The sequence below is a fragment of the Diadema setosum genome, chromosome 14 (genome assembly GCF_964275005.1).
Source record: "Diadema setosum chromosome 14, eeDiaSeto1, whole genome shotgun sequence".
NCBI classification, from domain to species: domain Eukaryota; kingdom Metazoa; phylum Echinodermata; class Echinoidea; order Diadematoida; family Diadematidae; genus Diadema; species Diadema setosum.
This window is the reverse complement of record NC_092698.1, coordinates 14,340,066-14,355,155: the sequence shown is the minus strand read 5'-3', so window position 1 is coordinate 14,355,155 and position 15,090 is coordinate 14,340,066. Positions and strand designations below refer to the sequence as shown.

The following is a 15,090-nucleotide window of genomic DNA, read 5'->3' as shown; positions in this document are numbered from 1 at the left end:
CCCATGCTTAAAACATTCGAGGAACATTCGAAGTGGAGAAATATTGATCTGCATTCGAAGGGTATTCTAATTGGACTCTGATTGCATTCTAAATATTCCTACGGCTTTCTAACAGCATTTGAAACAATCTGACCTCATTTGAGGTAGAATCGGAACGGTGTTGCACCTCAAATTCTGCCAAAATATCTCAAATGCTCAAATGCTCAAATGCTCATACAATTACCCCCAGTTAAATACTGGTTAGTGAAAAGGTTAGAGTAAAGATTAGAGTTAGGGTTAGGGTTAGGTTTAGAGTTTGGGTTAGGGTTAGGAGTAGGTTCAGGATTGGGAGTAGGGTTAGGGTCACGGGAAGGGTCTGGGGTACTTGCCCAGGAGGTAATTGCCCTAGACACTCTCCTTCAAGGAGGTCTTGCTGGAGGACAGCAATCTGTAGCAAAGCAACATGGTCCAAGGATGATCGGGTTGAGACTGGTGAAAATCACCTTTTTATACGCTATCGGAGACCATTCCGGCGGCATTCTTGACACACACGTGACCTTCGTGTTGCATTCTAAGTACATTCTAAATGTATTCTAATTTTTCGGGCTGCATTCTGTTGAATTCGTGAACATTCAAAGTATATTTGGTAGCCATTCCGGGAACCTTCTGACCGCATTCGAAATGAGTTTGTACTGCACTCGAGGTGCTTTCCGACCATCAGACTTCGGGCAGCAATCGAACTGCGCTCGTGCGGCATTCGAAGTGTTTTCTAAAAATTCTGACCGCATTCAAACAGCATTCTGAATATTCCTACAGCGTTCCAATTACATTCGAGCAGCATTCGAATGCTAATTCATGCGGAATGTGCAAGAATGATTCGAGAAGGTTTCGAAGTGTATTCCAGGTATTCGAACAGCATTCTGTACCAAGCTGTTAGAATTTGAATTTTTCTCCCGAATGTGGCGCGAATTTTGAAAATCCTTAATTCTAGCTGGTTCTGCTTGATTCGTGCTGATTCCGAATTTATAGTGTGACTGGGGTATAACATTTTTACCTCTGACGTTTCTACCTGACACCGTCATAATGTAATGTGGAAGAGAAAATACTCACCTGCAGTATATCTTTGAGCGAGTCAGCTCCACTCACTGAGATGTCCATGGCTCTCTCTATAGGTAACAAGTAAGAATCATAAAACATAATTACGTAAAACACACGAATGTTTTTGCATTCATTTAGGTAACTGTACTTTGTACGTATCGCTATAAAATGCGTGAGTATAATTATTGAAATAATGTCGTAGGAATCAGTAACATGACCCTATAGCGTTAATATTACAGAGTTGTGTCGACATCTGTAAACGTGTTTGTGAATCATTTTTTTTTTCTCAGTAAATTGATGTTCTGACATTTTTAAGGAAATTTATTAGTAACTGATGGAAAATTGACACGCCAACATACACCTATTATACATTAAAGGCCTACATAGTTGTACGTATCATAGCTACATTATACCTACATTCTTTCATTCATTACTATCACGTAAATCCAAGAATAAGACAGAATTCAACACGGAGATTCGTTAAAATATCATTCACGAAAAAATGATATGAAGTTTTATAATCACCATATTCCAAGCCACATCATTTTGTGTGTGTGTGTGTGTGTGTGTGGTGGTCGGGGGGGGGGGGGTTCTCTCATTTTGGGCTCAGTAAATACTTTACCCAGATGGATTGTTGAAATTTATAATTCACATGTTCCATTACAGTCATGAAGTTTTATAAGTCAGTAAATTCAAAAAACACATGAAATACTTCTCTTTGGATATTCTCTTAATTCCGGTTCAGTAAATACCAGATAACTGTTGGTAATCCAAACTTACACCTTCCCATTCTGATTCTGCTGTTTTCTCAAAGGTGAATTGTTGTTGCCATAATTTTATTTAGGCCTACTGCACAATGATTTGTTTGTCAATTCAAGTAATCATAATTATTGTTTGCACTTAAAGTGTGGGTTTTCCTTGAAGGTATTCAAGCGCATTGAATAATAGTATTTGTTTTTCGCCAAGTTAATGCGGGTGCACGTCACGAGACCGACACCCACGAGTCATACAGCCCACGAGTCACACAGCCCATGAGTTCGACGCTAAGCTAACAAGGCCCACGAGACCGACACATTAAGCCCCGTGTTGTATCTGTCGAACTCGTGGGCTGTTTTTATCTACAGTGTCGAACTCATGGGCTTTATTTGGCTAGTGTCGAACTCGTGGGCTGTATGACTCGTGAGCTGTATGACTCATGGACCTCGTGGGCTGTATGACCCGTGGGTGTCGGTCTTGTGGGATGACCCCGTCAATGCATGTAGAGAGATGATGTTAGTTACACCATTCACGATACTCACTGCCTGATTGATGAATCCTGGCACATCGTATCCAACAGTCTATAAAAGAAGCAGAAACATTTATGGAAAATACATACATACATACATACATACATACATATATAAACCATAATGAAGACGAGCACATGTTCCCGTAGGGTATGTCAAATAAATTCACAGTATTACACAGCTGAATCACAAAGATCAGAATTCTTTTATTTCTCATGTGGCATTATAATTTTCTTAACTACTAATATCAAAATAAGTGATCACCTCCGGCCTTAATTGACATTACTTTGTTGGCCCAGCACAAATTATATTGTGATTTGACGCTGTTAAAGTGTTTAACAAATGTTTCAAAAAACAACAACAACATTAACAACTTTAATCAACTGCAACACGTAATGTATACTAATGATAATGTATTATGTTTTTCTATTTCAATTACCCCTAAATTTTTCAAAATTTTAACGCCTTCTGGGTTGCTCACTTTGACCGATGATAAAATTAAATGTGGCATAGTCTTAGGGCAAAATTCCGACCTATCTCTTCGCCCACTCATTCGTCATAGTCATACTCAGCAATTAGTGCACGCACACTGAAAATCCCACAACCATGCACATACCGCTGTAAAAAACAATACATTTTTAAAGCAGTCTTTACGGTATGTCAATCCCTGCCTGCTTCATTCCCCTTAAATTGGAGAGGAGGAAGCATAGAAACATAAAACGTAAACCCTTGCATGGAATAACCATCGAAACATGTTTAAATGAATGTTGACGAGATGTACTTTTTAACTAATAACAACAATACACATATGCGTGAGAATTATTGATATGATAATAATAATTCATGATAGTTGTATAGGCCTGAATTTCATAAAATTTCTCTATTTAAATCGCTAAGAAGAAGAGAAAGAAGAAAGAAGAAGGTACAGTTTCAGAATGTTCAGACATAAATAACGATTAACACCTGCATTATGCTAAACCATGATACTATTGAATGAACAAATTATTTTTTTTAAAGTGTATTTGAATTTTTCTGTTGGATCAGTTTGTTTTATGCATTCAGGTAGATTACCTGAGGGGATGCTGATTGCAAAGATCTTGAACCGTTAGATCGGGTATTGGTAGGAGGAACTAGGAAAAGTGATTTGTTGTAGATTACAAATTCCGGGAGGATGTGTATTCCATTATTAGCTGTTAAAGATAGATTATATTCACAATCTGGACTTATAGAGTCAAAAATGATGATGAAAAATTCTTTGGAGATGTGATTCATCCTTCAGAAAGCGGGCGCCATGTTTTTGAGGCGTTATCTCAGCTGGCTTATCTATAGTATTTTACCTTCACAGTAACATCCACCCTGCTGGAAAGAACACAGTGTTCCACATTGTGAAACACTGTGTAAAACCCAGCGTGTAATTTCTTCCCACTGTTAATTTCGAACATTTTGATCTTGTGGAACACATTGTGACTCATCAATTCACAATGTGAAAAAGAATATAACTATGTGAACACTGTGTGAAAAAACCACACCACAGTGCGAAATCATCTTCACACTGTTTTATTCGAGCGTTTTCACATAGTGACTATGTGAACACATTGTGAACACACTGTGTTCTTTCCAGCAAGCCGTCAATATCATTCCATCCATTTCCGGGTGAGATGAACCTACCTGATATGTAGCCTCAGACGTAAGTGCACTTTTAACTTCTACTAAAGCAGTTACAATGTCACATATATACAAATATTCTCTTTGTGTTTTTGTAATTATCAGGAGCATATTTATAATATGTACATGTATGCTCTTGATAATTACAAAAACACAAAGAGAATAAGATGGATAGAAAGAGCCCACTCACCTTTGTTATTTCCACAATTGCATCCGGCCGACACTGAAAAAAAAGAAGAAAACAAGACAATAAAAAGGGTAACTTTAAAGATGCATGTTTACAAACAAACAGACAAAGACGTTAAAAAACAACACAAAAAGGTGCATTTGCAATCAGGTAACAGACTTACACACAAAACATCGGGAGACTTGTTTAATCAGAATTGCTTAAAACATCGACACAATTAAGTTCATCCAAGTGGTTGCTCAGATATAGTGTGCCTGCCCTTTTCATTCCCTTAAACATTAATTTTACTCGTGACTTCGCATAACAAGATGATACTGTCATGATTGGTAATACGTATGAACATAGAATATTATTATACACATATACATATATTAGGTGTTTCATTTCTTTGTTCTTCTTTGTTTCTTTTAAACTCAACTCATCAAGATATTTCAAGGAACAAATAGGTTAATGCGCTCTGTATCTTTGTGTTTATCTTAGATTAAAGGTAGATATGTTTGACTAGAATGAGAGTCACTGCAAGCGAAGAAGTCGTAGCTATCACAGACTGTCTATTACAGCTTGAATAACTGAAAATTACTCAAGAAATAGGGCAATAAATTAAAGTCCAAATGTCCTAGCTCTCTTTACTGCTCTGTTGGCATTTCCAACTGCAATGATGGCCATGTGTAGAAGAAATCATCATATAGAGATTTTTCCCTCATTTTTTCCTCTTTTCAAGACTTTATCGGGTCTTCACTGGACTAAATGAAAGTTTTGTTTTGTTCAGTTTCCTCTTCACAAAGAAAGAGTGGATAAATAATGTCATTTATTTTGTATGATTTCTCATGTAAAATTCGTCTTTTGATAGACGTATATCATTATTATCATATTATGTTATATTATATTATATTACATTATATTATATTATATTATATCATATTATATTATATTATGTTATATTATATTATATCATATTATATTACATCATATTAGATTATATTATATTGTGTACATCGACATCTTGTCTAGAAGAGGCAGAAGAGTACACCCATCTATAAGTGCTTAAATTCATCTTAGGATTCAGAACGAAGGCTTCTGGTGTCACTCAATGCTGTGTTATTGATCAACATTCTAAATACCCATTCTTTCACAAGCGTTAGGGTCCTTGCTACCTCCATCGCCATTATCTTTCAAGTATGATGGGGGGGGGGGACATTTCATGAAGCGTTTTGTCGGATATCTCCTTTTTTCTGACTAATATGTTCTCAGCTAATCAGATGCAAGAATTTCAGTAGCTTATAACAGTTTGTCAGAAGAAAAAAAATCTCAGAAAACGGTTCATGAAATGCCCCGCAGGAATTTACACGAAAAAAAAAATTATGATGACCTCTTTCTGAAAGTGTACTGTCCATGAAATCTTACTGATAGTAAAAACCATTAATAAGCAAAAAGAAAGAGAAGAAAGAAAATGAAAAATTAAGCTAAACAAAACAAAAATACGTGTGATTTGCAAAGACGTTCACACATTGTGGAGAGACGCTACGTGCAAATTAATCCCGTGCGGAAATGTGAATGCGTTCACCTCGAAACATGTCCCACTAGAAAGGTGGCATACAATCGCATGAAAGACAAAAATGGAAGAAGAAATCACTGGGTATCAAGGTCTTCCAAGATGCAACCAAGAATCAGTTTGTCATACTGACGTAAGTGCACCACAGCAAGCATCTTCATTCACCAAAGGTTGTACTATTGATTCTTAATTATCCTCGCTGCGGCACAATCCCTGTTAGTTTTTTTTTTCTCAAGTCTTGGATGTAGTCTCTTCCTCTTTGCCTGGTCACATCCTTTCTGAAACGATTGTTTCACATGCGATATGCCCTTTAAGACCTTTCTTTTTGGTTGTCACTATTTCGTAAACTCATCGGCACGATATGTGTGATAGGCCAATGCATGACAGGTGTCATCTCCTAGTTCTAATGTTGTCTTCTACCGTTTTGTTGTAGGTGACATTTCATCTGGAGTAAACGGGATCCATCTAAAACTATAATGCATCTCCATACGGATGTAACTGCTCATTTATAGTATTATAGTCTCTTTGTCTTTTTTGTTTACTGCAACGCTCAGGAAGTCTTCCCGTTAATATCTACATCTATTACAATTCTTGCTTTCGTAGGTGGGTGTTCTATGATCCTTCCCATTATGATACAGCCACTCACACATCTAACTCTCATTCAAACAACCATGACGGCAATGTCTTAATATGCACGTTGAGACCCAGCCACACCGCTGATGTTTCCCACTTCACCGGTTCTACTTTCGATAAACTACTCTATCAGGAACCCAATATCGTCACTGCAACAGCTAATTGAAACCTAAAGTTCCAAGAAGTTCAAGATGCCGTCATGCTGGGATAGAAAGTCAGAGAATTGATGGGAGGGGGAAATAGAGGGGGAGGGAGGGAGCTGGATGGTTACGCACTGAATACTGAGCGCAAAAGGTCGCTAATGGTTCACTGTGTGACAAAGTAAAAGTGATTGATGGACAGATAGATAGAGTTACAAGATAATCTGGAATGTGACAGATAGATACATAGATAGATAGATAGATAGATAGATAGATAGATAGATAGATAGATAGAGATAAAGATAGATAGATAGATAGATAGATAGATAGATAGATAGATAGAGATAAAGAGAGATAGATAGACAAAGAGAGAGAGAGATAGAGAGATAAAAGGTAAACCGATAAAGTAATGGACAGAGAGAGAGAGAGCGAGAGAGAGAGAGTATACTGGTCATCGCAGACACAGCAAGTAAACCCCACGCTCCACAAGAAAAGAAAACTAAAACAAAACCATTAAAAAGTAACTAGTAATGACACTGCCTTGTACCAGGTGAAAGGAGAAAGGCGAACTACATCTCACTTTCCTGTGACGCAGTACTTCTAAAGGGAGATGAGATGAAGTGTCAATTCACCCTTTTCACCTCCCAGATTGCACTTTTTGAGGCATAAGAACTAATTGAAGCAGAACCAAAATCACTTTATTGTCTCCGGCCAGAAACGCGACAAAGTTCTACGCTAATAGCTACAGTTTTGGTTGCTGTTGTTTTCGTGTGATTATGACACGTTTTCCACCGGGTTGTAATGCTTCAGGTGTTCTACACCTTATAGTTCCTTTCTGTCTTTCCTTTGTTACAAAACAACTAGTTCATCATGCTGTAGAAAATAGCAATTTCCTATTGATGCTACAAGGAAAGTGAAAAAAGTAATTCTTTTAAAGGAAAATGAGCTGTCGCATTTCAAATTCTTTAGAGGACTGCATACTACCGAAAATATGATTAATCCGAATTAGTAATTTCCCGTCTGTTCGTTCATTTCTGGTTTGGGGGCAAAGTTCACGTGACAGATATAACCAGTATACTTCTCCCTGTTTATTTTCACTGCCGTAAGTAAAACAAACAAAATTGATTACATTTACAGGTTATAACATTCATTATCATATTATGTTGTAACGCGCAAAACAACATTTTTTTTTATTTATTTATTTATTATTATTATTTTTTTTTGGGGGGGGGGGGGTGAAAATTTGTATCAAACTTGACTTGGTTTAACCTTTAAACCTGTTGTTTAACATTGAGGTGTGTTTGTTTTAACCTTTGCGACATTAGCTGACCAAAATTTTGAATTCAATTCGTTTTTGGTCATTCTCAGAGAATCGAAAAGTGAATTTTCAATGTTGTGTCAAATGTCAGAAGTCTGAATTCATTCACTTTGCAAGGCAAACTAAAAATAATTATCTCAAACGAATATCCGGTGAGTAAACAGGAAGAAAAAGAAGAAGAAGAAGAAGAAGAAGAAGAAAAATATAACTTGTTCGCTCAGGATTCTGTGAGCATGGTGAAGGGGATGAGCCAAGACCGAGTAAGAGAAAGAACCGAGAAGAAAAAGATGAGAAAACATATAGCAGGAGTTACGAAATAAGAGGAGGATAACCTGATACGTGGAAGTGTACAGGGAGGGCGAGAGGGGAGAGTTTGAAAAGCTTCAGGGAATGGACTGGTGTGTAACTCGAATCTTTGCCCAAAGAGTCAGTCACCCCCGCTGGAAATCGCTCTCCTCATCATGGACCGACTGAATACCACCAGAAAACTGTGACGTAAGCATGACATCGAAAAATCCACGAGGTCTGTCATATTCATAGTACTACATACACACACACAAACACACATTTTTGTTTTATGATATTCTACATTTGAATTTCATTCGATATCAGGTCCATGTTAACAATGAAATTAATATGAACAAAAATAAGCGGCTGTATTCTTCTGTCTTGTGCTGCTAAATCGTATTTTTTTCAACATATAGCACAATACATTTTATTTTTTGTTGTTTATTGGGCAAATCATACCATGTATAAGAAATGACATAAAGTTGTGCATGACTCTCAGAAAAAGCTATCTTGCTCAACTTAATCAAGCCAATCGATATCTGCCTCATTACACAAAAACTTTTTTACTTACTTTTTTTACATATTTTTTTTTTTTTTTTTTTTTGCAGAGCAAACTCTATATACCAAAATTATATTAAATTCTGCATAACTCTTAGAGAAAAAAAAAACTATCTGGATCAAATTAATCAATATCTGCTTCATTACACACACACAATCACTTAGATATACTCACATACAGACTTTCATACAATGTACATATGAATGTAAATATCAATGCCTTCGAATATAACTGCAAGAAAATTAAGGTGCACACCTTTTTTTTTGACATTGATTATAAAAAGGTCAACTTATGTAATATTCAATTACCTCTTCTCCTAAGTAAAATATCTATACACGAGAATAATGAAATTAGGAAGCATCAAAATTGATTTTGATGAAAAAATCCCCCACGAAGCAATTCTTCTAGACCATGATACAAAATTGAATACCATTATTCTACAAGCTCAGCATAAATCCTCTGGCTAAGGAAAGAAGAAAATAAAAGCAGGTAATGTCTGATTCGTGATCGAGCAATCTACCTGTATCTATCAGAGCAGAATCATAAAAGGTCATTTATTTGGAAGCCATGTTTGAAATGAGCATGAAAATGTGTCAGTTCCTCGTATCATCTTCCCAAATGTGTTGAAATTTCCTCACCCCCTGCAATATTCCGTCCCCTTGCCAATAAATAGCAATTTGCTTGCATTACGAATAAAGGCAAGCATGATCAGAGTGCTTGTGTATGCCGATCGATTTCCAAATGGAACCACGTGGCGAGAATGAATGGCATAGATACCATTTATCATGATTGTGAAGTGCTTCAAAGAAACAGAAAACACAACACGCTCGATTCCCTGTGGACATGACAAGAAGGTTTGTATGAAAAGTGGCAAAGATGAATTCGAGACACATGTGGTTATGTCAGATTTATTGGAACGCTGTTGGTACGATGTCAATAATTTATTTGGAACATTGTGAATTATGGCATTCTGCCGTAAATAAAGGAATAGAATAATGATACGAGAGAGTGACAAGCCAGAAAGAGAATGGAATAGACTGAAAGAAGTTCAAATCGAATATCAAGTTGGAGATGTAATATATTTATATACAGGCAGACATTTAAAGACAGAGAATAAATACTATTTTTTGATATTCCGTTTCAACATTTAGAAAACTGAATATCATGTATCTTGGCTTCACAAATTATCTATTGTGTCTTCATGTTATATATCGATATATAAAAGATATATAGATATTTATTCTTGTTTGTTTTACTGCACGGGGTGTTTTGTACACTGTATACTATAGTCTTATATTATTTGTGAAAAAATAACGAAAATGAATAAATGAAATAAAAAATGAAATACGAGAGCAAGAAAGGAAGAGACTGATGTGAATTATAACAACACACTGAACACTTTAGCGAGGACTGATGGGTTAAATATCCTTCAAGTGGACTTTCAAGCAGCAATCGAGCTATAAAGGAAACTCACTCTGGACATTCCACAGCACTCTGCTAAAGCTTTCGTGCATTTAATGATAAGTGTGATTAGGGCCAAAAGACACCGGGGACCTAAAGTATAGGGACCAAACCATAGCTGGTAACAGTCGTGACGAAATAATCGAAGAGAAAATGGGCCCCACAAATATCGGCATCAATTATTTCTTGAATAAAAATAACGGATATGACACAACTGACAGAGACAGAGGCTTCACATTCAGTTTGACCTCTTTTGGTCAGAAAAAAAAAACACGAAGGAAAATACAAATATAGAGTGTCCTGACCGTGAAATCTTCGATCGTCAACCACATGACCGGCTACCGTCATTTTAGACACCTCAATTTGCTTTCACGCTCTTCTTAATAAGGGAACCATAAAAGGAAACTTGTCATTAGACACCTCAATTTGTTGTTTTGTTTGTTTGTTTGTTTGTTTGTTTGTTGGGGTTTTTTGGCTTTTTTTTTGTGGGGGGGGGGGTGCGCTCGTCTAGGAACCATGAAGGGAACTTGGGTTTGCGGGGAAGACAAGTCAGGAGAAAACGTTTCGCAAAGTTAATAATTATGCATTCCATCCATAAAGATGGTCAATATAAAGAGCAATTTTGGCAGGAAATCGAATGTTCGCACTCATTTCAGAGCAAAGGCATCTACAAAATTGACACAGTTGATTTTCATCACAACCTATAGTCAATATCAACTAAAACAGCTACAGAGAACCTCGATATGTGCATATCTTAAATTGGCTTGGTATCGGAAAACAAAATTAGCAATTCGAAATTCTTTCTTGTTGCATTTCCAAGAATTCATAATTAGCTGTTTTGAGGGAAATCGTTAAAGACGAATCAAATAATTACTAAAATTCAGAGATAACATCAAACATGTTTTAAGACTGTAACACCTATTGGATACCGGAAGACGTCTATAACTGACGCCCTCGTATAGACGGCAGACTGACTGAGCCTGTCACGTGACTGCTACGTTAAAGAGGATGGCTAGTAACTATTATTTGCTTCAGAATGGTCTCACATTCAAGTAATGTGCAGTTTAATGGTTCCAGGCTGGCATGCCTGTACAGTGACGGGGCATCAAACGGCACATTACTTGAATATGAGACCGTTCTGGGGGCATTTCATGAAGGAACTTGTCGGATAAAATGTCCGACAAGTCAATTATATCCGACAAGTTCAGAGAAATCAGCCAATCAGACTAAAGCATTTCTCAAAACTTGTCGGATATAATTGACTTGTCAGATATTTTATCCGACAAGTTCCTTCATGAAATGCCCCCCTGAAGCGAATAATTTTCACACAACAATAGATGTAGTGTACTCTTAAATGAATCCCACAGGAATGGGAACAATCATCCCCCAGCATTCCCACTCATTCCCACTGATCAGTTACGAGCCATACCCTTTAATATACGTGGGAATCCTCAGTGTTTGGTATATGAACCAAATACTTTCTCCTTTTATAGAATAGCAACAACACCAACCAAAGCTACCACTTCTGCCCTGAGTAATTTGTCACGATAATGTGCCCTTTTTGTTAGGAATAATGGCGTTCACAGAAGTATCCAAAAAGTATATGAATTTACTTCAAAATGCAGAATATCAAGCGGCGTCACAGTCTTTTAACCACTAAAAAGACGAGGTCGCACAACTACGCCACTTTGTTGTGCCAGTCACGTTTCCACTGTAGCTTAAAAAAAAAAAAAAAAAAAAAATTAATTGTTACTTATCTGGGGCATTTAAGACAGGCGAAGTGGCAGAAATTTTAATCATATCGCATGACAATTGGTTGAACAATATTTTTCTCCTACTAAAAGAACACATATTAGATGACTTTTATATTAATAAGCAGCTCTGCCCATCTTTCTTTGCGCCGCCGTTCACGCGTAGTTAAAGAATGATCCCACATCACTTTGGCTCTTACACACTATACCCTCTCGGTGCAGAGACAAAGGAGGAAGAAAGGACTACTCGAAAACGATGGACCGTTGATTAAGAATTATTCATTGGTTAATTCATGGGCCTCATTTCATTTCCGAAGATGATCAGAAATTCCTCACTACGGTGTAACGACACATTTTCCCGCCTCCTTCGCCGTACATCTCCAAAACGTGCCGGATAGCCCAGCGCACTAGGAAGGCAAAATAAGTGCGGACTGCACGGAAAGCTATCCGGGAGCCAGCTCGGGGAGACATACATCCCTGCCGCGCAGAGGGGATAATTACCGTGCAAGGAAAAAGGAGAGTCAGCAGCGGTGTTGATTTTACTCAATGTGTGTGAGGAGAGGGACAACTGGAAGATCGCCGCCAGTTTTAAAGTTGGTTACCCTTATCAGGAAGTACGATCTGCTCGACGGATCGATCTCGGAAAGGGAGGATGAAGTTAAACGTTTAATCGAAGACGACACAATTAAGTCTTCGGTCCAAAGTACAGTGGTAACACACACGCCAAGTCAACCCCTGAAACGTATATCTTTCTTCTAAATTGTATATTCGAGCCCTTTCCCGTTATAGCTTCGTTTGTTTCGAAAACTCTTGAGAGTCCTCTTCGACTTTACTTCAAGCATTCACATATACATCAAAATTGGTATTGCATAAGTATGCATTATTTGTTTTATGCGATTATATATTCATTCGCATATATTATTTAGTAGTATTCTTTATAGTGTACTGTACTTCTTTACTTTTTACTTGTATACTTTGCATTATGCATCACCTCTTGAAATAAAAAAATTGAATTGAAAGTAGTGATGAAACCAACTACCTGGCGTCACTCAACTGATTTACGAATCATGATGACATAATTGGAGGTTGTAATTTTGTAATTGTAATTGTAATTGTAATTGTAATATCATGCATGGGATGTCATCATTTTCACATTTTATAGAATATATCAAGGTATGCCAGTTTTGGATGATCGCTCGTGGAGCTTGTCAGTTATCCGTATCTCTGCTTTTGTTCTCACGCATCACAAGATATTATTCATATCACTTAAACAAAAACTATTAAAAACTATTAAAGGGATGTCAAAGTTTTGGTGGAGATGCGGATTGAGCTTAAATTTTCGCGAGATACTACGAAATTGCTTATAAAAATGTTACAGAGCATATGCTTCTTAAAGGAATTCAGTCTATTCTATGAAAAGCGGTTTTGAAATGGCTGAGATATTCAAACACAAAATAAAAGAAAGCAATCCACCCACATTTTATTCGTATCGCTTTGTTTTTGATATCTCGGCCATTTCAAAACCAATTTTCATCAAGTAAACATTGAATTCCTCTTGGAATAACACGCTCTTTCACATTTCGTAAGAGGTTTCTCATTATCTCATCTAAAAATGTTAAAAACCTAAATCCAGGTCTCATATGAAACTATACCATCCCTTTAAAATGTAAGCATCACAGCTGGGAAACCAACGTTCATCAGTCATTATGTGAACATGATGATATCGCCTTCATTATGGATTTCTTAATGGTTTGAAGTATTTCACTTGATGGGCAAGACTGATGAATCGTCTGAGCGTTATATAGAATGCAGCATATTCCTAACATTCATGGAGGATAATGCTTTATAATTCAATCATTTCTAACCCTTTCTTCCATTGCAGCGCTGGCGAAACAGCAGGGTGTAGAAAGATGAATGATGTGAGTCATATCAAACGAAATAAGAACTCCCACCAGCCATACATACAATGTGCAAACGTAAATTGATACACGCAAATAAAGTATTGCTCAAAAACAGCATTCTCATTTCCCAGTGTTCCTTTTTCTCATAATTATGTCGAAATGTCAGAAGCAATGATAAACATATAATCCAGTCTGCTAATGTCGTTATTCCGGAAATGTAATGGATTCCATCTATTTTTGGCTGTGTAGATAATGCCTTATGAGATGTGTAAATATTCTCCCGATGACGTATAACTATACCAGTGAGCCCGCTTAAAGGATGAGTGCCTTTCCACGCCCACAAGCCCTACATGTCTTGTTTCCCCTTTGGATAACTCTGAATGCAATCTTACGTTATTGATTGAAAATGAGACTGCCACACAGCAGACGACACATAGGCACGTGAAACGTTTGAGGAAGAGAATTGAAAGAAAATGCAAGAGTATAGATAGGTCAGATTGTGCAGGATTACGATAAAAGAGGGGAGGAATATATATAGGACAGTAAGACATAGTAGAGAGATGGTTTATGTTTTCTTTAAGAATGTGAGAAAATTCATTAGAAAAATGGAACCAAATATGCAAAATTATATAAATGTATATAAAATATGGGATCAGTAAATTTTATATAAGTGTACATTATGTTTTTTAGTTACGTTAAAAAAATAATACAATGTAACAAAGTATTAGAAAGATAAGGCGTAAAAAAAAATAAAGCTACTGTAAAAGACCTATGGTCCCTTGGTAGCTAAGTCCCCCCCCCCCCCCCCCCGCCCAACACATGGGAGTTATATGCTTTTACATTTCCCTCGTATAAAACTAGCATCAAAAAGTGCGCTAATCGGGTGTTATTTTTACAAAATGTTTCATAGCTTGGGATCACGAAAGCTATTACGGCCCCCCCCCCCAAAAAAAAAAAAAAAAATCGTCTTATGTAGTCAGATCTTGATTATCCGAAGTAGGTCAGAATATTGTAAACGGTGTATATGATATCTTTTCGTTGTCTCAAACCACAAACACAGGACAATAGTAACTAAATGCATGGCATTGGACTAGAAAAGTACTCTGTAATTGGTGGGAAAAAACGAACCTCACGTATTCATATTATAGTCATTTTTACTCGTTTGTTTCTACTCTAAAAGATATTGAATCTTCTTAATCATTAGAAGCTGATTGTATTCTACTTCTTCCCTTTTCGAATGGCATGATGAAAGCAATGACCCTCACGCAAATC

At 36.9% G+C, this 15,090-nt stretch overlaps 1 protein-coding gene across 1 annotated transcript in view; it reads right to left on the bottom strand.

The window, feature by feature from the left end:
• Positions 1-15,090, bottom strand: part of LOC140237603 (uncharacterized) — a 60,907-nt gene that overhangs the window by 23,181 nt on the left and 22,636 nt on the right. Inside the window, exons 2-4 of the mRNA XM_072317535.1 lie at positions 4,219-4,251; positions 2,376-2,414; positions 1,090-1,145 (exon numbers count right to left, since the gene is read on the bottom strand). Of these exons, the coding sequence (XP_072173636.1) occupies positions 1,090-1,145; positions 2,376-2,414; positions 4,219-4,251 (128 nt within the window). The remainder of the gene's footprint in view (positions 1-1,089; positions 1,146-2,375; positions 2,415-4,218; positions 4,252-15,090) is intronic.